The 27617-nt window shown below is 31.4% G+C and overlaps 2 protein-coding genes across 7 annotated transcripts in view; both read right to left on the bottom strand.

Moving 5' to 3' along the window:
- Positions 1–1013: 1013 nt before the first annotated feature.
- Positions 1014–3053, bottom strand: LOC127715848 (uncharacterized). The gene is made up of 2 exons (XM_052221979.1): positions 2851–3053; positions 1014–2623 (listed from the first exon to the last, which is right to left on the bottom strand). Exon 2 carries the CDS (start codon positions 2567–2569, stop codon positions 1121–1123), a length of 1449 nt encoding a protein of 482 aa, XP_052077939.1. The 5' UTR covers positions 2570–2623; positions 2851–3053; the 3' UTR covers positions 1014–1120.
- Positions 3054–18772: 15719 nt separating this feature from the next.
- Positions 18773–27617, bottom strand: part of LOC127715253 (rho GTPase-activating protein 7-like) — a 131273-nt gene continuing 122428 nt past the window's right edge. For all 6 annotated transcript variants that reach the window (XM_052221271.1, XM_052221272.1, XM_052221276.1 and 3 more), the window contains 9 exons: positions 26561–26783; positions 25585–26003; positions 23692–23817; positions 22426–22754; positions 21985–22131; positions 21636–21799; positions 21287–21412; positions 20653–20829; positions 18773–20054 (listed from right to left, as the gene is read on the bottom strand). In XM_052221271.1, coding sequence (XP_052077231.1) covers positions 19940–20054; positions 20653–20829; positions 21287–21412; positions 21636–21799; positions 21985–22131; positions 22426–22754; positions 23692–23817; positions 25585–26003; positions 26561–26783 — 1826 coding nt within the window. In that variant the 3' untranslated portion in view covers positions 18773–19939. The remainder of the gene's footprint in view (positions 20055–20652; positions 20830–21286; positions 21413–21635; positions 21800–21984; positions 22132–22425; positions 22755–23691; positions 23818–25584; positions 26004–26560; positions 26784–27617) is intronic.

The following is a 27617-nucleotide window of genomic DNA, read 5'->3' as shown; positions in this document are numbered from 1 at the left end:
TGTTGGCGTTTGTGGTCAGTATGGTCTTTTGATCTCTCCTATATGTTTGGTACTTCCTTTAACTTTTTTCTTTTGGTGATTTTTTAAGAAGGGTTATAAACTTTTAAACTCTTTTTCTTACAACGATATGTAATTCTTGATTTCCTGTGTGTGATGACATATTCTAAACGTTTGAATTTCCAGTTTTAAAATATGCTACACATAAAAATAAGAAGATGTGGTATAATTACCAATGAGACAAAACTCCACGAGAGACCAAATGACATAAAATTTTAGAACTATAGGTCACCGTACGGCCTTCAACACTAAATTACAGGTTCCTGACTTTGGACAAAAACAAACAGAGTGTGGCGGGGTTAAACATGTTTGCGGGCGCCAACCCTCCTCTAATGTGGGATAGTGGTGTAACAGCACAACATATGAACAAACTATGAAAATCAGATTAAAAGGGCTTAACCCATCAGCTCGATACAAAGCAGAATAACAAGTAGCAAAAACACAGACCGTACGTGGCACACTCATTGTCTTTAATATAGTGATCTGTGTTTTACCTTCAGTTGAAAATTGTTTACCTACTGGTTTTGGGAAAGACAAAATTGTTTACCTACTGGTTTTGGGAAAGACAAAATTGTTTACCTACTGGTTTTTGGAAAGACAAAATTGTAAATACAAGTTTCTAAACGTGAAAACAATTCAATATATAATACACTTTGTAAAGCGTGCATAGTTTTTTTTATTTCCTACCTCTTTAATTCATTTATTTAATAGCAGGAAATATGATAATTATGTACAGTGATACCAATATGATCTGAGCTGTACCCGTGTATAGTATGACTGACCATATGGTCTGAATAGACCCTATCTGTATAGTCTGGTCGATCATATTGTCTGATTCGTATCATTATTTGCCCAGATTGTACTGAATTGTCTGGACTATACTGTGTAGTATGCAGTAAGTATATAGTATGAGATTTACTACATTCATCAATGCCAGAAAGCAAGTACGACCATGCAAATAACACGCAATGTACTGGTATTATTACATAATAGGTTTAATAGTTAAATGAAGCAACACATTTAGAAATGCAGAATCAATTAAAACCCAGTCACGATTCATTGTTTAATTACACCTAAATACTAGTATTGATTTTTCTCCATTGTTTGATACGTATAACTTGTCATAGTCTGTGTTGAAACAGATAGCTAAAGGGTCCTTAATTCCATTATAAACATCCACAACAAGACGGTCTAATGTTCCATCAGCATACAAACGTTGAATTGAGTTAGTGCCACGTCCTGTGACGTAGATGTTATTTCTCAGATCCTGCACAATTTGTCTGTGCATATTTTCTCCTTGTATTTGAATTTTAAAAATGTCACTGCCACCCAGGTCTATACAGTTTATAGAATCATGATCTGTATATATTAAACGGTTGTTGTTTCCAAAACTAAGATACTGCGCCCAACCCCAGATTCTCAAATAACAAAGATGTTGTCCGTGTATGTTTAAGAAGTGAATGATTCCCATATCACCGACCATTATCTCATTTTGAGAAGCAGCTATACCAGCAAGATGTTTTGCCCCAAATACGGTTTTGCTCTTCATTGGTATTAGTTTATTTGTATTGATAAAGCCGAGAATTTTGCTATTAAACGTTACAACTGCTTTACAAGAACCTGGGATCATGGCAATATCCCATACTGGAGCAGGCATCTTGATTGTGTTCAATAATATCCCTGTGTCAGTGTATGCCGAAACAGTTTCACTACCACAGTATTTATAGTCACATAGCAGTAAAACATTTTGGTCGATGACAGTCATACCAGTTATAGCTTTACCCGTAACATCAATCCTAGAATGATATTGAAACACTTGAAGTGTTGCTGCCGATTGTGAAGGAGCTTGTGCTTGAATTAATGTCGCAGACCTGAAGGTTATTTCACATGGACTCGTTAGAACAGTGATCATCTTTGAAGTTTCTTTTTTATTTCCACAATCTTCTACTAAGATGGTAATATTTTTCAGACTTTTTATAGCATTTCTTATGTTGCTTTCGATTTGCTTCAATTCCAAGTCAAATGTATGAATCAATATGAAAACTTGCTCGTTCGTCCCATGTGTAGTTGTAAATACTATTTTATCATAGGTTGATTCTAACTCCCTTTTCAAATGATAAGCATATTGTTTTTCATTCCAAAGCTTTTTCAAAGTATCTTCTAATTTTTCATTTAAGCTGTTTTCTATTTCATCGACTCTACAGTTTTTAGACCAAGTTTCTTTCAATCTTCTAACATCTGTTTTTAAGGTGGCGACACAGTGATCTCTGTTATTGATAATATCCTGGCAAGTACTGTCAAATGTCTTTAGTTGTTTCGTGCAGTCGGAAACTTTGTGTGAAAATTGTATACCTTCTGACGCCAAAGTAAGCGACATGGTGTTTCGACATGATGAATGTTCTTTTCGACAATATTGACAACACAGCTGATCATGGTCAACGCAGAAGTACTCTAACAAGCTATCTAGATGAACCTGACAGTGAGTATTAAATAAATTAGCCACTGTGTCCATCTTCTACTATACCGGATCAGTCTTCTGTCACGTCTACTCTGCATGCGCTTACGTCTGGAACAGAAAGAATATATTTACCACGAATATCCATTATTTGATTTCAAACATATACTGAAAAAAAAGGATTCTAAAATATTTCAAATGTTTACGAATGCTGTTCCTTAATTAACAAAACGCTTTAATCAACGTGCTACTCGGTATGTTATGGGACAATGAAACAGCAGATGATGTTAGTGAGCTACATGTCAGACAGTCTTACATGCATGATTCATCTTACTTACTGTTAAAATCTATGACAGCGATCCAGTCACCATCTCAATAATAGGTTACATCATGAGACAAATAAGTCGGATAATTTATCCATTGTTTTTATCAGCAGCAATAATTTATGAAGCCATGAAATCAAACACAGGAAGAAGAATATTGACCGTTTTATCGGTAACAAATAAAGTACAAAGCAGCATAAAAGGGAGCGGTGTCAGAGAGAAAACAAATTGTAAATATTTATCAAATATAATCACGGATGTAGCTAATCAATATCTAATATGCTGAAAGTCAAAATTATGGAATGCCATAGCTGTCTTATGTGGCATGTGCTATTATATGCTGTGGATATTTCATTATATAATGGTGCTTTTTTATTATATGATGGTGCTTTTTTATTATGTGATGGTGCTTTCGTGTTATACGATGGTGCTTTTTTATTATGTGATGGTGCATTTGTATTATATGATGGTGCTTTTTTATTATATAATGGTGCTTTTTTATTATGTGATGGGGCTTTTTTGTTATGTGATGGGGCTTTTTTATTATATGATGGTGCTTTTTTATTATGTGATGGTGCTTTTTTATTATATGATGGTGCATTTTTATTATATTATGGTGCTTTTTTATTATGTGATGGGGCTTTTTTATTATGTGATGGGGCTTTTTTATTATATGGTGGTGTTTATTTTTTATGTGATGGGGCTTTTGTATTATAAGATGGTGCTTTTTTATTATGTGATGGCGGTTCCGGTGATCAACAGGAAGCGTGGCGTGTATTTGAAAACAGGGACGGACCAATTGCTAATAAAATATGAAAAAATTTTAAATCAAGAAAATCAAAACTTTAAAAGTTTTTAGGGATTATTTTGTTTGAAATAAAAAAAATCAATTAAATATAACTGATAAATAAATATAGTTCATATCATTATTTCTTTGTATGAGTCATTTTTAATAAATGTCGAATTTTAAGTACACCTATGATAATTGTTTTAAATTTTTGATGGAAACTGCAGTTGTATGTTTGTAGAATTTATGTTTTTAAACATCGATAAATCAACATGATTTAAATCTATTTTGATAATATTATTGTATTCTAAATAAGATTTTTGCGTTATGTGAGTATAGGGTCAATTTTTACAAATTTCAAATGACTTTTTCCCGTTTTCTGATTGGCTTGCAATCTGTAAAAAGAACTATTTTTGAATGTTGATGAATGATGACTCTAACGAACAATCATAGTTTTTTTCATTATTTTATGTAACTTTTTTTCTACTTACTGAATTGAATCGGCGTACATGAAATGTGTTTCTATCCTCTAACCGATACTAGATCACCCGTTAAATTGTTTTCCTGTGAGTATGGAACTATGTTTTTGTATAAAAGTTTAGAGAAAAGAAAATGCAAGACATTAAGCGAAAAAATTAAGTGCTTACACCCTGGGGAAAAATAAAAAATCATTTCTTTTATCGTAAATTTTGGTATTAAGCTTTCCGTTAAAGATAAAGATATCAAGATCCAGGAAAGGGCAATACTTTTATTTAAAGTCAGTTAAGCAGGGTTAATCTCTTTATTGTACATACTCAATTCGTCATTATTGACAGCCAATATATCATTCAAATATCTACAAATGTTATTAAATTTTGTATCAGCTGTTGTTTCGATGGGTCTTTGCTGATTTTAGTCATAAATTGAAACTCGAAACAATACAGAAACAGGTTTGCAGAAAGTGGTGCACAGTAAAGTTCCCATTGGAATTCCGATAACTTGGCGATATACGGAATCTCCATAGCGAACAAAAAAATAAGAACGTTTATCGAAAGTTTTAATATTGGAAGTACATCATATTGAGATGTACAAGGAACAAAATGATTGTATACCATTTTTTGTAAAGAGGTCATACATGTATAGCAATAAAGCCGACAAAAGGGTTTGTTCCCATGTCGGTTTCATCTCTTCATAAGTTCAATGGTCTTCATTATGACTTCATTGATTGTAACAGTAAACAATTTGTACATGTGAAATTGAAGTTATGGAACGAAATACTGTAACTTCTACTCTTCTAATATTTTTCTCATGCTCGTAGATCCCGCTATTTTCATTACGGATATATCGCCGAAAAAAATGCCGGGTCAGCGGGTGGTCCAATTCCTGTATATTGATAAATTCATTTATCAATTATATTTAATTGATTTTTTTTATTTCAAACATAATAATTCCTAAAAACTTTAAAAGATTTAATTGATTTTCTTGATTTAAGATTTTTTCATATTTTATTAGCAATTGGCCCGTCCCTGTTTTCAAAAACACGCCACGCTTCCTGTTGATCACCGGAACCGCCATCATATAATAAAAAAGCACCATCACATAATAAAAAAGCACCATCTTATAATACAAAAGCCCCATCACATAATAAAAAAGCACCACCATAAAATAAAAAAGCACCATCACATAATAAAAAAGCACCATCATATAATAAAAAAGCACCATCACATAATTAAAAAGCACCATCACATAATAAAAAAGCACCATCTTATAATAAAAAAGCAACATCACATAATAAAAAAGCACCATCACATAATAAAAAAGCACCATCACATAATAAAAAAGCACCATCTTATAATAAAAAAAGCACCATCACATAATAAAAAAACACCATCACATAATAAAAAGCACCATCATATAATAAAAAAGCCCCATCACATAATAAAAAGCACCATCACATAATAAAAAAGCACCATCATATAATAAAAAAGCACCATCACATAATAAAAAAACACCATCATATAATTAAAAATCACCATCATATAATACAAAAGCACCATCATATAATACAAATGCCCCATCACATAATAAAAAAGCACCATCATATAATAAAAAAGCACCAGCACATAATACAAAAGCACCATCACATAATAAAAAAGCACCATCACATAATAAAATTGCACCATCTCATAATAAAAAAGCACCATCACATAATAAAAAAGCACCATCATATAATAAAAAAGCACCATCTTATAATACAAAAAGCACCACCATATAATAAAAAAGCCCCATCATATAATAAAAAAGCACTATCACATAATAAAAAAGCACCATCATATAATAAAAAAACACCATCACATAATAAAAAAGCACCATCTCATAATAAAAAAGCACCATCACATAATAAAAAAGCACCATCATATAATAAAAAAGCACCATCTTATAATACAAAAAGCACCACCATATAATAAAAAAGCCCCATCATATTATAAAAAAGCACTATCACATAATAAAAAAACACCATCATATAATAAAAAAGCACCATCACATAATACAAAAGCACCATCACATAATAAAAAAGCACCATCATATAATAAAAAAGCACCATCACATAATAAAAAAGCACCATCTTATAATAAAAAAGCACCATCACATAATAAAACAGCACCATCATATAATAAAAAAGCACCATCTTATAATACAAAAACACCATCACATAATAAAAAGCCAACATCACATAATAAAAAAGCACCATCTTATAATACAAAAGCACCATCATATAATAAAAAAGCCCAATCATATAATAAAAAAGCACCATCACATAATAATAAAGCACAATCTTTAAAAGTTTTTAGGGATTATTATGTTTGAAATAAAAAAAAATCAATTAAATATAATTGATAAATGAATTTATCAATATACAGGAATTGGACCACCCGCTGACCCGGCATTTTTTTCGGCGATATATCCGTAATGAAAATAGCGGGATCAACGAGCATGATAAAAATATTAGAAGAGTAGAAGTTACAGTATTTCGTTCCATAACTTCAATTTCACATGTACAAATTGTTTACTGTTACAATCAATGAAGTCATAATGAAGACCATTGAACTTATGAAGAGATGAAACCGACATGGAAACAAACCTTTTTGTCGGCTTTATTGCTATACATGTATGACCTCTTTACAAAAAATGTTATACAATCATTTGGTCCTTGTACATCTCAATATGATGTACTTCCAATATTAAAACTTTCGATAAACGTTCTTATTTTTTTGTTCGCTATGGAGATTCCGTATATCGCCAAGTTATCGGAATTCCAATGGGAACTTTACTGTGCACCACTTTCTGCAAACCTGTTTCTGTATTGTTTCGAGTTACAATTTATGACTAAAATCAGCAAAGACCCATCGAAACAACATCTGATACAAAATTTAATAACACTTGTAGATATTTGAATGATATATTGGCTGTCAATAATGACGAATTGAGTATGTACAATAAAGAGATTAACCCTGCTTAACTGACTTTAAATAAAGCTAATGCTAACAATGAGTATTGCCCTTTCCTGGATCTTGATATCTTTATCTTTAACGGAAAGCTTAATACCAAAATTTACGATAAAAGAAATGATTTTTTATTTTTCCCCAGGGTGTATGCACTTAATTTTTTCGCTTAATGTCTTGCATTTTCTTTTCTCTAAACTTTTATACAAAAACATAGTTCCATACTCACAGGAAAACAATTTAACGGGCGATCTAGTATCGGTTAGAGGATAGAAACACATTTCATGTACGCCGATTCAATTCAGTAAGAAGAAAAAAAGTTACATAAAATAATGAAAAAGACTATGATTGTTCGTTAGAGTCGTCATTCATCAACATTCAAAAATAGTTCTTTTTACAGATTGCAAGCCAATCAGAAAACGGGGAAAAAGTCATTTGAAATTTGTAAAAATGACCCTATACTCACATAACGCAAAAATCTTATTTAGAATACAATAATATTATCAAAATGGATTTAAATCATGTTGATTTATCGATGTTTAAAAACATAAATTCTACAAACATACAACTGGAGTTTCCATCAAAAATTTAAAACAAATATCATAGGTGTACTGAAAATTCGACATTTATTAAAAATGACTCATACAAAGAAATAATGATATAAACTATATTTATTTATCAATTATATTCAATTGATTTTTTTTTATTTCAAACAAAATAATCCCTAAAAACTTTTAAAGTTTTGATTTTCTTGATTTAAGATTTTTTCATATTTTATTAGCAATTGGTCCGTACCTGTTTTCAAATACACGCCACGCTTCCTGTTGATCACCGGAACCGCCATCACGTAATAAAAAAGCACCATCACATAATAAAAAAGTACCACCACATAATAAAAAAGCACCATCTTATAATACAAAAGCACCATCACATAATAAAAAAGCACCATCTTATAATACAAAAACACCATCACATAATAAAAAAGCACCATCATATAATAAAAAAGCACCATCATATAATAAAAAAGCACCATCACATAATAAAAAAGCACCCTCTTATAATACAAAAGCCCCATCACATAATAAAAAAGCACCCTCTTATAATACAAAAACACCATCACATAATAAAAAAGCACCATCATATAATAAAAAAGCACCATCATATAATAAAAAAGCACCATCACATAATAAAAAAGCACCATCACATAATAAAAAAACACCATCATATAATAAAAAAAGCACCATCATATAATAAAAAGGCACCATCATATAGCACCATCATATAATAAAAAAGCACCATCATATAATAAAAAAGCACCATCACATAATTAAAAAGCACCATCACATAATAAAAAAGCACCATCTTATAATACAAAAGCACCATCACATAATAAAAAGCACCATCACATAATACAAAAGCACCATCACATAATAAAAAAGCACCACCATATAATAAAAAAGCACCATCACATTATACAAAAGCACCATCACATAATAAAAAAGCACCATCATATAATAAAAAATCACCATCACATAATAAAAAAGCACCATCTTATAATAAAAAAACACCATCACATAATAAAAAAGCACCACCATATAATAAAAATGCACCACCATATATAATAAAAAAGCCCCATCATATAATAAAAAAGCACCATCATATAATAAAAAAGCACCATCACATAATAAAAAAGCACCATCACATAATAAAAAAAACACCATCATATAATAAAAAAAATACCATCATATAATAAAAAAGCACCATCATATAGCACCATCATATAATAAAAAAGCACCATCATATAGCACCATAAAATAATAAAAAAGCACCATCATATAATAAAAAAGCACCATCATATAATAAAAAAGCACCATCACATAATAAAAAAGCACCATCACACAATAAAAAAGCACCATCATATAATAAAAAAGCACCACCACATAATAAAAAAGCACCACCATATAATAAAAAAGCACCATCATATAATAAAAAAGCACCATCACATAATAAAAAAGCCCCATCATATAATAAAAAAAGCACCATCATATAATACAAATGCGCCATCACATAATAAAAAAGCACCATCATATAATAAAAAAGCACCATCACATAATAAAAAAGCCCCATCATAAAATAAAAAAGCACCATCATATAATACAAATGCACCATCACATAAGAAAAAGTACCATCTTATAATACAAAAACACCATCACATAATAAAAAGCACCATCACATAATAAAAAGCACCATCACATAATACAAAAGCACCATCACATAATAAAAAAGCACCACCATATAATAAAAAAGCACCATCACATAATAAAAAAGCACCATCTTATAATACAAAAACACCATCACATAATAAAAAAGCACCATCTTATAATACAAAAGCCCCATCACATAATACAAAAGCACCACCATATAATAAAAAAGCACCATCACATAATAAAAAAGCACCCTCTTATAATACAAGAGCCCCATCACATAATAAAAAAGCACCCTCTTATAATACAAAAACACCATCACATAATAAAAAAGCACCACCATATAATAAAAAAGCACCACCATCATATAATAAAAAAGCACCATCATATAATAAAAAAGCACCATCGTATAATAAAAAAGCACCATCACATAATAAAAAAGCACCATCACATAATAAAAAAACACCATCATATAATAAAAAAAATACCATCATGTAATAAAAAAGCACCATCATATAGCACCATCATATAGCACCATCATATAATAAAAAAGCACCATCATATAGCACCATAAAATAATAAAAAAGCACCATCATATAATAAAAAAGCACCATCACATAATAAAAAAGCACCATCACACAATAAAAAAGCACCATCATATAATAAAAAAGCACCACCACATAATAAAAAAGCACCACCATATAATAAAAAAGCCCCATCACATAATAAAAAAGCCCCATCATATAATAAAAAAGCACCATCATATAATACAAATGCGCCATCACATAATAAAAGTCACCATCATATAATAAAAAAGCACCATCACATAATAAAAAAGCCCCATCATAAAATAAAAAAGCACCATCATATAATACAAATGCACCATCACATAATAAAAAAGTACCATCTTATAATACAAAAACACCATCACATAATAAAAAAGCACCATCACATAATAAAAAAGCACCATCTTATAATAAAAAAACACCATCACATAATAAATATAATGCTCCGCAGGGCGCAGCTTGATACGACCGCAGAGGTCGAACCCTGAACAGTTGGGGCAAGTATGGACACAACATTCAAGCTTGATACAGCTCTGAATTTGGATTGTGATTAAATAATTGACACAGCATAGGTTTCTGACACAGAATGAATGTGGTCTAAGAACTTAAAAATTTTAAATTGGACATTCACCTATTATGGTCCAATATCCAAAATCTAAATACATGGTTAGATTCAGCATATCAAAGAACCCCAAGAATTCAATTTTTGATGAAATCAAACAAAGTTTAATTTTGGACCCTTTTGACCTCAATGTGGACAAAGTTGATAACGGGGCCCAAAAATCAAAAATCTAAATACATGGTTAGATTCAGCATATCAAAGAACCCCATATATTCAATTTTTGTTGAAATCAAACAAAGTTTAATTTTGGACCCCGATTTGGACCAACTTGAAAACTGGGCCCATAATCAAAAATCTAAATACATGTTTAGATTCAGCATATCAAAGAACCCTAAAAATTCAATTTTTGTTAAAATCAAACTAAGTTTAATTTTGGACCCTTTGGACCTTAATGTAGACCAATTTGAAAACGGAACCAAAAATTAAGAATCTAAATACACGGTTAGATTCGGCATATCAAAGAACCCCAATAATTCAATTTTTGATGAAATCAAACAAAGTTAAATTTTGGACCCTTTGGACCTCAATGTGGACCAATTTAAAAAAAAAGGCCCAAAATCCAAAAACTTAATACATGGTTAGATTCAGCATATTAAAGAACCCCAAGAATTCAAGAATAAAACCCCATTGAAATTGATCAAGAAATAAGCAATTTATACGAAGTATCTTCTTTTGCACAATACTGTGCAATTGAATATTGCTTGCTATTGCACAATACTGTACAATTGACAATTTCTTGCTATTGCGCAATATTGTGCTATTGGATATTTCTTGCTATTGCGCAATACTGTGCAATTGAAGATTTCTTGCTATTGCGCAATACTGTGCAATTGAAGATTTCTTGCTACTGTGCAATACTGTGCAATTGAAAATTTCTTGCTATTGCACAATACTTATTATATAATAATTTACACATCCTGTTTGGTGTGTATCTCCTACCATATCATTATTATTTGCTTTTAAATATTAATCAGAAATAACCAACTTAAAATGGAAAATTTTAAAAGAAAAAGAAAAGATAAAAAGAAAAAAAAGAAACCCCCCCCCCCCCAAATTTTTTGAGCCCCCTTATGATTCATCACCCCCAAACTCAATCCCAGCCTTCCCTTTGTGGTATGGTACCTTGCAGTACAATTTCAGAGAGATCCATACACTTGAACACAAGTTATTGTCTGGAAACTAGAAAAATACTTATTTTTGGCCCCTTTTTGGCCCCCAATTCCTAAACGTTTCGGGCAATTACCCCCAAACTCAATTCCAGCTTTCCCTTTGTGATATGGAACCTTGTAGTACAATTTCAGAAATATCCAAACACTTACACACAAGTTATTGTCATGAAACTAGAAAAATGCTTGTTTTTTGCCCCTTTTTTGGCCCCTAATTCCTAAAATTTTGAGGCAATTACCCCCAAAATCAATTACAGCCTTCCCTTTTTGATATGGAACCTTGTGGTACAATGTCAGAGCGATCCATACACTTACACACAAGTTATTGTCTGGAAGTTACACAAATGCTTATTTTTGGCCCCTTTTTGGCCCCTAATTCCTTAACTGTTGGTACCATAACCCCCAAAATCAATCCCAACCTTCCTTTCGGGGTATTGAACCTTATGGTAAAATTTCATGGAGATCCATTCACTTAAACTAAAGTTAGAGTGCGAAAACCAATGTGTCTTCGGACGACGCCGGACGACGCCAGACGACGACGACGACGACGACGACGCCAACGTCATACCAATATACGACCAAAAAATTTTTAATTTTTGCGGTCGTATAAAAAGCAGCATCACATAATAAAAAAGCACCAACGTATAATACGAAAGCACCGTCACATAATAAAAAAGCCCCAACGTATAATACGAAAGCACCGTCACATAATAAAAAAGCACCATCATATAATAAAAAAGCACCATCATATAATGCAATATCCACAGCATATAATAGCACATGCCACCTAAGACAGCTATGGCGTTCCATACAAAATAGTAGAAGTTTCTATTTTATTTGATATGTATGGAGGCTAACCTGTAAAAATTACATAAAATATGATAAAATATTACTGCTGAAAGTAAATTTTCCTAAAAACAATACCTGAATGTTTTCTACCTTGACTAATTTTATTTCTCAAGATGTTTAGATTTTAAAAATTACAAATACCCAAGTTACATACATACATACATGTACTTGGAGATAAATATTTATTTTAAATAATCTATTTTCTGATTTTACTTCAGAGAGTTTTCATTTTCATGTAGTATACGTCTCATAGTTTATGTCGTGTTCCTCTCTTAAAAACAAATGGGACCTTAATCAATGTGTTTAACTCTTTTAAAAAAACAAACGGTTTTCTTTGTATCATTTACCAAAATATGACAAAATTGAGATATGGGTAATACATTACTGAAACAGCAACCAACCAACAGAAATAACAAAAAAGATCAAGGAATCATCATAGAGTGTTCAACAATTAGCAGTTGCCTATAAATTATGTCAAGCTCTAAAGTATATAAAGTCTTTCGAAGTTGTAAATAAATTAAGCAGAAGACATAATTATCTGTCATTAACACCCCATTACAACCACAAATAACAAAACAACAATAATATATGACATACGATAACTTCTGATGAAGTTCCACTGACATATGGAAAGCACATGAAAATGTGGAGGGTTTAACTAGTTTTTTCACCTCTACCTTTTTAATCTCAATTTGCAGAACTTAAAAGACATACGAACCAGTACATGGCAAGAATTTAGCTCTAAAATAATGATGTCATGGATAACAAACACACAAAATAAATAAGATATAAAAACACACTTTATCAACTTCATTGGAAGTTGAATTTGAGTTTTCTGCAATTAAATTTGGGTAGAAAGATAATGCTCCTATACTTTCCAAGGGGTCAACGTAGGAAATTTTACATATTTTGGACACCGTTTTTTAATAGTTTTTTTTTAAGAGCAAATTTGAAAATTGAATGTTTGGATAAGATTTGTTTCTTTGTGTTCATCTTGATAAAAACCTTTATAGTATGGCAACAACGGTTTTGCCCATGCAAGCTTTAGTTTCCAAGCTATAAAATACGAAAACAACACGTTATAAATGTCATTCGTTCGAAGCGCTTTTCTGGATTTACCTTCATAAGGAACGCTCAAAGCCGAAAATTTTTGAAAGCCAAGGATGTTAAGAACCGAAACAGTTGAAGACCTATAAGCTGCTAAAAGACCATAACAGTACATTTTCACGTGGTACATTGAACTGCTGTGCCAATGATGATACTGTGTTACGCAGTAACCTGTCAAAGTGAGACAAAAGATACCAAATGCACATTCAAACTCATAAGTCGAAAATAAACTAACAACGCCATGGCTAAAAAAGAAAAAGACCAAATGACCAACAGAAGTACACAAAAAAAAACATATTAAACTAAATACTGAGCAACACTGAGCAAAAACCGTTGGTGATCTCCGGTGCTCCGTGAGGGTAAGCAGATCCTGCTCCACATGTGACACCCGTCGTGTTACTCCTATAAAATACGTTGTTAAGTTATATCAAGTGATTAGAATTCACGCAATGCGGATTGGTAAATGACTCTTATCTAACCCAAAACATCACCAAGTTCTAGACCATCGGTCATGTAAAATTTTCTAACCCTGAAACTTGAACGAATGTCAAGGCTACAATGCTCTGTTCAGCATAGATCTTACTGCATATTCAAATGTACTACTGAACTTGTTTGATATTAAAATCAAATGTGGTTTGGTTGCATGCAATCTATCCACCAGTGACGTAAACAACTATATGAACAAAACCAATCCCAAAACAAGGCTCGACATGAAATGCGAAAAGAGAAAACCAACGGCCTGATTTATGCTAACTTGAACTTGACTAAGGATAGGCGGAAAGCATAAGAGGGCTTTAGGCATGATTGATGGTGCTCAACCCTCCCTCTAATATGGGACAGTGCAGTACGAAGTATAACAGCACAACATAAAAACAAAATCTAAAATCAGTTTGAAAGGGTTCGACTCATCAGATGGGAACGTAGCACAAAAACAACTTAACAAAAAGGCAAAAGACAAAAATCACCGATCTACGAGTACTCAAAGCTTTTGAAAGGTAGTTCAAAGCCAATTTCAACTTATAAATAAACCATGTAGCTTTAATTGGTGAATCTTTACAATCAACCTAAAGAGAAAATCAGATTCTGGGCATATTAGATATGTGATATGAATATAAATCCTGCTTTGTACTCCACGTGTGCTCGGTGAGAAGAAGTGGAACCGCGTTGAATTGTTTCCCTTTGTCTAAAAACATTATTTGTTCATACACGTACGTGCCTTCTTTCAGAAACTTGAACAATTTTAAATAAAATGGATTTCTTGGCATATATGGTAATACAGACATACCATCTAGCTAATTGAATATCCGATCATGTTCATGCATTATTATTAAATGAATTGCTTGAAATGGACACAGATAGGATCTAAAGAATGTACACACATCAGGTAGCTAAGAGGTTTGAATATTAACAAAAAGTAAGTGGCTATAGGATTTAATTTTTCTTTCTGCAAACGAACTTGAAAATCTTTGTTTAACATTGACAAAGCAACAATTTTATGATACCCTAGACTCAGAAAAAGCACATGACCATGTTATCACTAAATCTGTTTTGGGATAGACTGTGGACCAGGAAAGTCTAAAATAAAGCTCCTATTATTTGTTCGTATATCATCTGATATTCAACTTAAACTACTGCTCATTGTATGGCATATTTGTGTTGATTGAAATAAAAGATTAAAAGTGAAAATGACAGAGCATGCTGGAGTATATGACAGAGTACCCGGTATATTAATATCAAGTAATATAGGATTAAACACATTTTTTCTAGAGGTTATTGATGTGTAAACCGGGGCGATTAACTCACAAACTGAATAAAAGTCCGAAGGACTTTTATGTAAAGTTTGTGAGTTAGAGACCCGGTTTACACATCAATAACCTCTAGAAAAAAATGTGTTTAATCCTTATAATTCTTAAGCCAAATATTTTTAATTAACATTTTTTTGTGTAAAGGCTACTATAATTACCATCAAATGAACAATTGGCAGGTCGTAACTAAGGAGTTGGCCGCCATATTGACTTTCTAAAATCCATAAATGTTCGATAAATGCAACGGAATCTAAAATGAAATAGCACCTACCTCCAAAACTTCATTTTATTTAGATATTATCCGAATTGAAAGCGTACAAGTAACGAAGTAATCTTTCCCTTGAAAGTTTTCATTCGTATGACGTCGTGTTTTGCCATGACGTAAACTCGCCAAATCATTCATGAAATTTCGCGGAATTTTATTTAAATTTTAATTTTATACATTTTCGAAGCTTTAGTGCATTTATTTTATTCATTTCTTGTTATAAATACATTAGAATAGAAACAACTGTTATGCATTTGTTTTTTTAATCTCAATTTGCTTAAATTCCCGGGATCCCTGCAAGCATGTGTATCGCGCATGAATAGATTACGAAAGTAGTTTCGGTAACATGGTTTATCGAAGTGTAAACCAACAGAAAAATTCTAATTGACCAATCCAATTCAAGTATTTATAGATATGCAAATCATATAAGAATTATTGACTAGTAACCTCTATTAAAATCGTGTTAACCATGTAAGGTTAAAAAAAGATTGCAATAGAAGTATACAAAGTTATCGTTTAGCAATCATTGTACTTCCAAGATTTTACATAATTATTATTCTTTCAGAAATAAAAAAAAAATGTGTGATAGGACACAGTCATGGTCTCAACTCATTTAAGTATTCAGCCAAATTACCAAACAAGCTGCTAAATAACTCCAGAGAGAGATGTCATTGTGTCAGTTAAAAAGTATTGAAGGAAATCGGAAGGTTATCTGGTGCCAATATGCCTCCTGTTAACCCTATAACCTAACAGTTATAATATAAGGGTTTAACTTCTTGAAATCTATTGTACCAACTTTGAACATTTAGTGCTACATTTGATAACCAATATATTATCGGTGGTGTGCTTTAATATGGTTCATGATTCTATTTAGTTCTTCCTGTTTACAATGCTTGTATATGTGCATTATCACTTATGAGCTATCTCTTCTTTAACTTATAGGCTCGTGCTTTTATGTTTATATACTGATCATGTATGTGCCTTAGTTGTTGTCAGAGGTGGATTTAGAAAGGGGGCTTATGGAGCTGCATACATGGTAACATAGACTGTTTATATGTCCCACATCCAATTGGACTAGTTTAGGTGCCCTCTCTTTTTCAGAATTCTTTTGTTATGTATGTGCAGTTTTTAATTATTTTATCAGCTGTACCTTGTTATCTTATTATTATATTATTATTGCTTGTATTTAGTTCTTGCAGATAAATTTTATTACTGCTGTGTATTTTTTTTTTTTTTTGCAAAGAAATGTTACAACAACCTGTATTAATTTAATTGATAAATTGAGGGCTACTGAACATGCATTTGCAAGTATTTTAATAATATTCAAGACATACAGATTGGTAAGATATGAATATATACTGCTTTTTGAAAGACAGAAGGTAGTCAAATTCTAATGCACTAGCTGACTAGGCCTTTGCTCTCACTTCTGAATACACATTATTGACTGAAGAAGCAGTAAATACAAATTTTAAAATCTTCAAAGCTGAGGATTGAGCTCATGACCTCCTACGCTTAAGGCAATAACATAACTATGAGGCCATACCTGGATGTTTAAAGCTTTCTGCTGTTACAAATTAATGTATTTACGACTTTTCTGGTGGTGTTATATAGAAATGTTTTATAGGTCTGGTATTTAGTTGTGCAGATATAAAACAATGTGGATATGTGCCTGTTCCCAGTCAGGTGCTGTTGTTGTTTGTTGCTATAGATCAGATTTGTTTTATACGTATATCAGGCTGTTTGATGTTTCACATTGGTCATTTCTGGGCCTTTTAAAGCTTGCTATGCGGTATGGGTATTTCTCATTGTTGAAGGCCGTATGGTGACCTAGTATAGAAGCTAATCTTCTACGGCATCTGGTCCCTGGTGGAGAGCTGTACCATTCGCAATCATACCACATCATCTTATTTTTATGTGTTGATGTAATGTTAAATGGTGGCTGCTTTGTGTTGTGCAAAACCTGTCAATTATTTAATTTCAGTCATACAACTGTTAAATAAGAACTTGAAAGCAAAAAAAAAAAAAAAAAAAAAAAAAAATAAGATTGACTGTTATATATTTCATCAATATCACCCATAACTTGTCAAAACTCTGATCAGAAAACTTTACATTGAACAATTCTCAAATTATTTCAAATCAGTAGAGTCAATATCCAGTGGAGATTCTTATACAATAGCTTTCCCGAAATCCATCATTCATCATAAGATATTTATCATTGCTGCTAATACAAAATTCTAGTCCCTGGTGCAAGACTGAGAAGAAGTGAACACTGAAGAAGTGAAAATGTAAAAACTGCTTTCCTTCTGTAATGATTGAATAATCTCCCTTGTGTCCATAATTGTAGATAGAATAGATAGATTTATACATCATGCATTACTTTCTGCAACTTGTTTCATTTTTTTTTTTGTAAAATGGTTTTATTGACTAGTATGGTAATAAACATTTTGTTAATTAAATATCTTAGTATAAATTGCTTAACACCGAAATGGATAGTATTTGGAAAGAATGAATTGATCTCACTGTACTATGGTGTGTGTGCTCCAAAACCATTAGTGATGAAGACGACTGAAATGCATTGGATCACCTAGTAACTACATGGATTTGATTTCTCTTTATGCAATCTTTCATCCTCCAAAAACAGTAATGCAGCATCATATTGAACTTAAAACTAAAATGTATGGATGTTAGCGCAACATCAACATACCAAATATCAAGTCTATCATATATTATGTACTCTTCATAAACTTATCTCATAAAAAAACTTGATATGTAAACATGTATAAATAAGAATAACTGAGTAGTTCAACTCTATTGGTGGAGGAAGCCGCAATGCCTGAGAGAACCACAACCTTAGGTAGGATTACTTAAAATCCTAGTCAATTAAGATTGAAGTCGCACGCACCTGCCATGTGCAGGACTCAAACTCACAACCTGTGTTAAAATCAACTAATGAAGTACTTATTCTGAAATGGTCATATCTTTCCAATAGCTGTTTTTGGTGATGTTAAAATTACACCAGAAAAATAACAGCTGTCTCAACTTCCTTGACATTATTAACTGGCAAGATAAAAATAAAAGGCAATCTATTTGTTTATATATTTTAATTTGACATTTTCTTAACAGTTTGTTTACTTATGAACATTTGAATAACAATAATAGTTGGAATAATGGAAATATAAGTTTGAGGTAATGAAATGTACATTTCCTCTCAAGGAAATCTACACAAATATCAATGACAAGATCCAATATACATAGACCATATATTTACATTTAACATTGTCATAAAATGTATACCTTTTTATTACAAGATATAACTTTGTAATTAAAGATTGCACTGTTAAAATATACATTTCATAACAATAGTACATTACACCTAACTTAGGTATTAACAACAAAAGTATACATTTCATTATATATCTGACTTATATTTGTGAAAAGCATACATATTTAACAGTAGATAAAATATTTTAAAAGATGTATTACCTCAAAATATGGATAATGACTGACATATGCTACATTTCTTCTCTTCAAGAAAAACATCTAATTTTTATGCAATTAAAGGAAAAAAGCCAGTAATTTTGTAGAACCGACTTAGAGGTAACTTATGGATTTAATAAACAAGTAAAAACATTTGGGACTACAAAATAAAAAAAACATGACTAGCACCATCTGTTCATAGAGTTATCTCCCATTAGCTAATCTCATTATCAAGATTTGAGTCAACACCCAACCAACTTTTAAACTGCTTTAACGGCCATTTAAAATAAAATAAGAGGTATTCTGGTTTATCTAAGAACCTAAAGAAGTGCTCATTAAAGCCATGTGCAACTACAGCCCAAGAAAAGCTTGAACCCATCTTTGTATTTCTAAAGTTCATGACTATTTGTGATTTTAAATAAGTGATTGATAACTGTTGATGGTAAAATGAAAATGGCACAGAATAAATGCACTATAAATGCTGAACAATGTTTTGTTTGTTACTTAATATACATTGTTATAAATACTGAATTAATATATAATTAAATAAGATTTTCCAATTCCAGTATTTTTATCTGGAATTCTGAAAACTCAAAACTGTAATATCTTGCTTATTGCATTTTACATTATTCATTTCTGGTGTATTTAAAATATCTTGATGGACTTGGCAAGTTCATGTGTATATAAGTTCAGTTATTTGCTTATTAGATATTGTCCGGCACTTCCTTTTATTAGATATAACTGATGGTTAAAACATTATATTGTAGTCCATAGTTATACGACAGATTCTGGTCCTGTTGTATCCTGTTTGAAAGACTCTCTGATCCTTTCTAGAAGGCTTACACAAATATGACCATATGACTTCTTGTACCATTCTGCAGTTCTTCCTCTGAAATACAAAAGTGGAGTTGAAAGTAAGATTTTTCATTTCTAGTACATGTATTTTAACATTTTAATATTAATCTTTATCACATAATAGTCAAAGATGTATATATAAGATCAGCTGAATTGTTTTATTCATTTTGTGAATTTGATGGGCCAAATATTAACAATATTGCCATAACTGTAAGGGATTTTTCTATTTAAAACAAAACTAAAATACCACTGGCATATATTTACATCTTGAACTCTTGACTAAAACATTTTTATATTTGTGTTGCAAGCTTTTGATGACACTTAATTCTGTGAAAAATATATCTCAACACCTATTTTTCTTAGGATTTCTGTCAATTTAAAAAAAAATCTTTGTCAGTGTTACATCATCATGCCAAGATTATAGAAGTTTTTTTCTCAAGTTGATGTGACTTTCAAAAATGGGCTATAATCATTTCTGGTCCCTTTTAGTAGCAGTAAATGCACTAATGATATTTTTTATTTAACAATGTTGATGTATTTTTGTAAGATACAAGTAGACAGTTATACCCTAATTTCTAAGTTGTTTATATAAAATTATTACAGTTACAGTATTTGACCAATCAATCACATACCTGAGATCTGTTCTAGACATATGTATAATTCTAGATTTTCCAGTCCCACAGGGTTCTATAAGGAAGTGAGATGCCAGTACAACTCCTTGTATACCCTCCTGGACCTCTACTTTAGGATGGTCCACTGATGTAGAGACTAAGGCACAAGATCCTTTTGGTAAATCTGTCCTCCAGCCTCTGAAAATTTAGATAAGAAATAATATAATAGAGTTATCTCCCCTATATCATATAAACTATATAGCTCAAAATTTACATTTCTCATATAAAATCCATGATAAAATGAAGTACAACAACAGAAATATCAACTCATAAAAATCTAACTAATACATTAATCTTGAATAAGAAAGTATGATAAATCAAGCAAATTAAATGTTATATTCATTAGAAATCAATTACATTTTGTGTAGTCCTAGTTCATTTTATATGATACGAACTAGACTTTTTTGCCCTTTTCAAACAAAAACCTCCTCTTTGAGGAAACATCCACAAAATGAATGGCATTTAGAAATTCATAAATTTTCAATCCTTGTTTTTAAAGAAGAAACTTGAACAATTCAGAAAAAAATTAAAAATTATATATTATTAATAATATTCTAAAAAAAAAATTTCTTGTGAATTATATTTGAATATCTACCTGAGTATACAGAAGTCGGTGGCTGGATGAGGTGGTAAAGAATTCCTTTCATACTGGAACACATCAGTCTGGTCGTCAAGTTTTTCTACTGTATGCCACTTCAATAAGTCTTCATCCCAGATATGTCTGCAATACATAAAATCATCTTTAACCATGGATTTAAATTGGGAAACCTACCATGAAATAATATAAGATTAGTGTTTAATTATAAAATTGATATCATTTTAGGCAACTTTATATTTCACGAACCAACGAAATATCATATTTAATCTTAATATGATGCCTTCCTGTGACATTTATTGCCACTTTTTTTATAAGGAAATGGAATAGAAAGGGTTATTCCACCTACCTTTCATCTCTTACTCTCTCCAGGACTACTTCAGGAGGTGCCTCCACATCCACACTACATTTCCATAATCTCAGTGGATGGCCATCTCCTACTTTCTTGAAGGAAACATCCACATCACCTGATATTGAAACAGATACCCAACCTCGAAACTTGTCATGGGATTCCTGAAAAACATTTTGTAATTTGTAATCAATGGTCATTTTCCCTGACATTACATGCTATGGTAAATACAAGGATTACTGCATTAACTTATGAACAAAACTTCAAATATGATGGATAGTGCTAATTACTTTTTGCATACAATATTTGGTACACGCAAATCAAATCAATTAAATTTTAATCAAATTACCTTCAAGAGTCCTTGTATAGAGTTTTCTACAAAGGCTTGATAACCTGGCTCAGTTTCTGATGAGTTGTTGTTAAATTCTTGTAATGAGATGGGATCACCTTGCTCTATGTATGAAAACCTGCATTTACTCATAGTAGCCTCAGATATCTACAAAATAGATTATCAATACATATATTTATATATCGTTAAACCATGTGTTCTAGAGTAAAAACTTCAATATTGCATTAAAAAAAAAAAAAAAACTAGAAAAAAATGGAAGTGTTTCCCGAACTATTACTTAATTGATTTTAGATATCGTTTACAAAATTATGAAAGGATTGATTGATTGATTGTTGGTTGCTTAACGTCCAGTGGCAACAAAATTATGAAAGGAATAATTGTTTCTGACTAGTGATGATTTTATAAAATGATGTATTATATATATATTGATGGATTCCTTACTGTAAACAACTGTTTGCAGTCTATTATCATGGTGGTTAGGCATTCATGGGCAGCTTTCTGTTCCAGTAGTTCCCTTGCATCAGGAACACCAAGATTTTTTCGTGGACGTCTAGGGCTAGGACTTCCTGTTAAAGATTTGGCACCATTAAGACTAAAAAGGGATGGTGCAAAACAGACTGCCAAGTTGCTAGCTGTCATCTGATGTTCTGATGCGTCTTTTGATATGTCAGCCAGAAAGTACAATAATGACTGGAGGACTTCACGATTCTCATCAGGTAATAGGATAACTGTGGCCTGCAAAGCTTCTAATCTAGATTCAACTGGTAGAGCTACAATATCCAAATAATTAAACTATTAAAGAAATTAATATCGACACTATTTTTAAGAATTTTGTAGCTGATGTATTAAGCAATAATAATGTTTTCACAGAATCCAGTTCAGGTATTACACATACATCTTTAACAAAACTTCTGATATTTGCAATTTGTCCATGAACTATGTGACACTGTTTCTCACATTTGTTTTTTTTTTTAATTCTGTTATGTATTTTGATGTTATAAGTTACTTGTTACAACTACTAATATGTTTGGGAAAAGTTATTTAAGAAATTCTCATAGAAACATTAGGGTCAGTTGGGGAACACTATTTACATATAATTTTTTTTAATGGTGAAAATAACTGAAATGTCTAATGCATAACCGAGTGAAAAAATGAATGTTTGACAATCTGTAAAACAGGATCAATAATATTGTCTACTGTTCAATGGCCTATATCACATGCATATTCAGTATGATTCCAAGTAAACACTACAAATGTATAATCTATATGTAATTATTCTCAAAATCAATTTAATCGAAGTCAAGTTAGATGTACTGACAGATATTTTTTTGTAATATTGTTTTTAAACTGATGAAATCAATGTCAAATAATGCTGTGAACCAAAGTTAAAATGTCGACAGGATGTGCAGTGATGTCTCCAACTACTTCATTCAGGGAAACAAACAATTCTAGTTACGAATGACTGCGTAATTTTCCCATTAACGCTGGGAATTCTACTCCAATAAATACAAAGCACATCAACTGCATCAAGTGTTAAATGTTATACAACATCAAGGACAGAAAAAAAATTATTAAAAATTTTATGAATATAATATCAAACTAGATACTTTCATAACACCATTTTTATAATTTTATGAATATAATATCAAACTAGATACTTTCATAACACCATTTTTTATAAGTTACACAGAAAGGAGGATGACTTACAAATAAATATATTCAGGAAAATTTCTGACAACTTGTTGGTCATTAGACATTCTGGGAGTTCACGGAAGTATTGTTTCAACAAATCAGCTACATCATAGGCCTGGAGATCGTCAAAATCTATAGTATCTGAAAAATTGAAAATCATCAACTGTAGAAATCAATTTAACAAAATAAGGGTGATAATCTAGTTTTTTATTATAAGAAGGGAAACGATGTCTGCCATTTTATACATTTATCCCTGGAAAAGGCTCAATATACTCTGAATTTTACTCCCTATATATTCTTCAAGGATTTTTCAGGTGCAAAATATTAGCTTCAATTTTTGTTGTTGAATAAAATAGATATATATAGATTCCAATCAGTCTTTGATCAGAAATTTTCTAAATTTGCCATACATTTAGAAACTGATGTCATCTTAATAATGTAAATATGGTTTATGAATAAAATATGAACTATCTCTACCCAACATGATTAATACAATTAATAGTTAATTTGGGTTATTTGCCCTACTTAATTACTTCTATTGTTATTTGGTCGATACACTTGGCTGAACTTGTGAAAATCAATAAATGTAATAAAATTAACAGCGCCATCATAATCATTGCAATATAGCTGTAATCAGGTTTCTTTCAGAAGTCAACTATGTGTAGGCTGAGTGCTACAAGTCTAAATAAGCTTTTCTCGTTGTTTTTCATGGCCGCGAGTTAGAATCGATTACGTCTTTCAGTGAATTTTACAGCTGAGAAGTAATGAAAATGGGAAAATTCAATTTCTGTCTACCTGAGACAGGCAGCTGTTTTTATAATTTTATAATATTCCGTTAATTTTCAACGACAGTAAAGTATCGATTTCGAAAGTGTTACGGAAAAACAATTTTAATCAAATGATGTTTATACTCTGAGCATCATAAACCACCTTTGAGTAGATCAGTTAAAGAGTTAAAGGACAATTGACACATAAAGGTTTAAAATAACATCAGGATCCAATCATTTCTGTAACACAAACATCTTCCAAATATCATTTCTAAATGTTCATCATGCTTCAAAACACATCAAACCATTTCAATACTAGAAATATTTTTAAAATGCTGCGTCATTTTTCAATTAGAATGGGATTTGAAGAAACTTTGACCTTTACAGGTACACAAAGAAACTTTTTTTTCAAAACAAGTCTTCCCCTGATAAAGTTGTATAATACATGTGAATATTGGTGCCTTTTCTGCAATTAGATATTGCGATGAATAAATCTTTTGTTGATAGCATTGTGAGCAAGATGAATTATAAAATCAAAATCTTAATACTTTTTTATAATCCTGCAGCTTGCCTTTAGAATTGATGTAATAAACTTTAGCTAAGCTGATAAATCAAATTTCTAGAAACTCATGAAAAAGCATGTATTCACTTTTATTCCTCTTCTTAAATTGTAATTAGGATTTATTTCCATATAAAAACATCTATCATGTACTTGCAAAGCATTACATATATTAAACAACAAACGATTATCTGGGACAATACAATATTAACATGAAAGGTGCTCTTTTTCTAATGGCTATATAAAGACCTTGTAAAATTAGTGACACAGGCCTCCAGCCCGGATGTCTCTGATGGGAATTTTTATGGGTTCATGACGCTCTGACCTTAAAATTCAAACTTCTATCTACATCTCAACTTTCCTTTTTGGTTTTAAGAGGGGTTTGTCCAGACCCCTGGCTACAGATATGTGACAGTCACATTAAGACTATTTAAAATAGAATTTGACTATATACTAGATTATAATATTTGCTGAAGTTTATTAAAAAAGCTTATGATATTGGTGTTAGTCTATATAAGTAGGTTTTTAGATTTGTAGTGGTCTAATTAGACAGGTTACTTGACATGACCTGTTAACACATACCTGGATTAGCTTCTACTTCATTCTTTAACTTCTGTATTCTTGATCGTACCCCTGCCTTCCTGAATATTCCAATAGCATCTGCAGCATTTTTACGCAAGTATCTCATTGCATACAGCATGCATTGTGGTAATGGCTGTCCTGTTCTCTGAAGGGTTACAAGTAACGGAATTCCAAATACGTTCTTTTCTTGATAATTTGGAATTTTGTGTCGTTTCATGAACCTTGGAACTGTCCAGCTCCAACCAGAACGATTCTGTGAGTATTTTTCTATTAAACCCGTTAATTTACACAATGACAGTTTTTGTAGTACCATTAACTGACATACAGACAAGTTTGTAGTGTGAACAGTCTGACTGCCAAAACTTGGACGGTGAGATTTCTGAAAACTGTGCCATCGAATTCTGTTTCTTCTTCTATCACTGCAAAGAAAATAGGTCTTTGTTTAAATTCTTAGGAGCCAATAAACGTCTTAAACTAAATTTTGAATAGAATAGATAATTATGAATATTTTTATAACTCAAAAGGATTCTCAGTAGTTAGGTTTGCCCTGTTTTGGCTTTTCTTTTATTGCCCTGCTTTGGCTCATTTTGATTTTGGCCCTGTTTTGGCTCATTGTTGAAGGATGAATTACAATATTGTAATCTTTTTTCTATTTTCAATTCTTTGATAGGCAGCTGCTTAATCATAAACGACATTACAAAAACTTATTTTAATTTGTTCATTGAACACTATCTTCAGTGGTATCAATCATATTGTATCATCTTCAGAATGATAAAGTTCATAAAAACTGCATGCATGGTCAATTCACTGTGAAAAACCTAAAGAGTTGGCAGGCATATATTTTTATGTTTCAGACTAATTTCACCTAGATAATTTCACAAATAACCGTGTTCATACTTCCAATATCAACTTTAGACCTTAATATCAAACATGTATAAACCTTGAAACTAACTATTGTTCAGTATTCGAAATTTACCTAGGTGCTCTAGTAAGAGAAGATCCCACGCCAGAGTCCCTTCTCTCACGACATTCTATGTGTTCTGCTGAATCATCGTGTAAAGAGTCTGGCAGATCATGATCACTACTGTCTGGAGATGACACTGTACCACTTGTGATGTCATTATCGTCATGGAGACTGTCATCTGCTTCATCAATGTCAGTGACATTAGAAGTATTGGATTGAGGTGGCTCATAATCCTCTGAAAAAACATATTTAATAGATACAATAACATTCTTTAGGTTGATATGCAATAAAAGCAAAAAATATTGCTACTTTACACCAATAAAAGGCCAGCTTGACAAGTGGATGACTTCTTCATGGTCCTTAACTATATTGTGTTAGTTCTGTCCACCCAATAGCTTTTCTTGTACATTCTTTTTTATACCATGTACTTGTTAAAGTTTTTATATTGTGTGACTTTTCATAAGTATTTTATTTCATAATAACATGTAAACAACACTTGTCTTACATGATGATACTGACAGATAAGGACAACACCTATAGTGTCATTACAATATGCATAATAAAAGCCAAAGCCTCGACATCAAAGGAAATTGAATGTTCATGTAACTGAACTCTTGGAAAAAATCTTCAATAGAAACAAAACACTTGTTACTTTTCAAACAATTTCTGTATTTGCCTATACATACATTTGTAATTCATCTATCAACTCCTGGATATCTGAAGCAGTTGAATTTTATGAATTCTGCAAATATTTCTGAATTCATTACTGATTCCCACTAAAGAAAGAATCAGGAGTCGGTTTCACAAAAAGACTTATGACTAAGATTGATCGTAAGTCGTGAACAATTCAGTATACTTATATCTTAGTCGTAAGTTTTTTTGTGAAAATGACTCCAGAACTTTTAAAAATCTGTGTGGCTTAATTCCAGGAAGGGGAAAAAAATGGTCTAGAACTAAGAAAAAATTTGCTGAAAGTCCTTGGCAAATATTTTATGCAAATTCAGGACAAATGCAAGTTACAAGGTTCCCTAATCACCGACATCAGAATGACTTTTAGTCTAAATTTATC

The sequence above is a fragment of the Mytilus californianus genome, unplaced genomic scaffold (assembly GCF_021869535.1).
Source record: "Mytilus californianus isolate M0D057914Y unplaced genomic scaffold, xbMytCali1.0.p SCAF_9, whole genome shotgun sequence".
NCBI lineage: Eukaryota > Metazoa > Mollusca > Bivalvia > Mytilida > Mytilidae > Mytilus > Mytilus californianus.
This window is presented reverse-complemented; position numbering and strand designations above follow the sequence as displayed.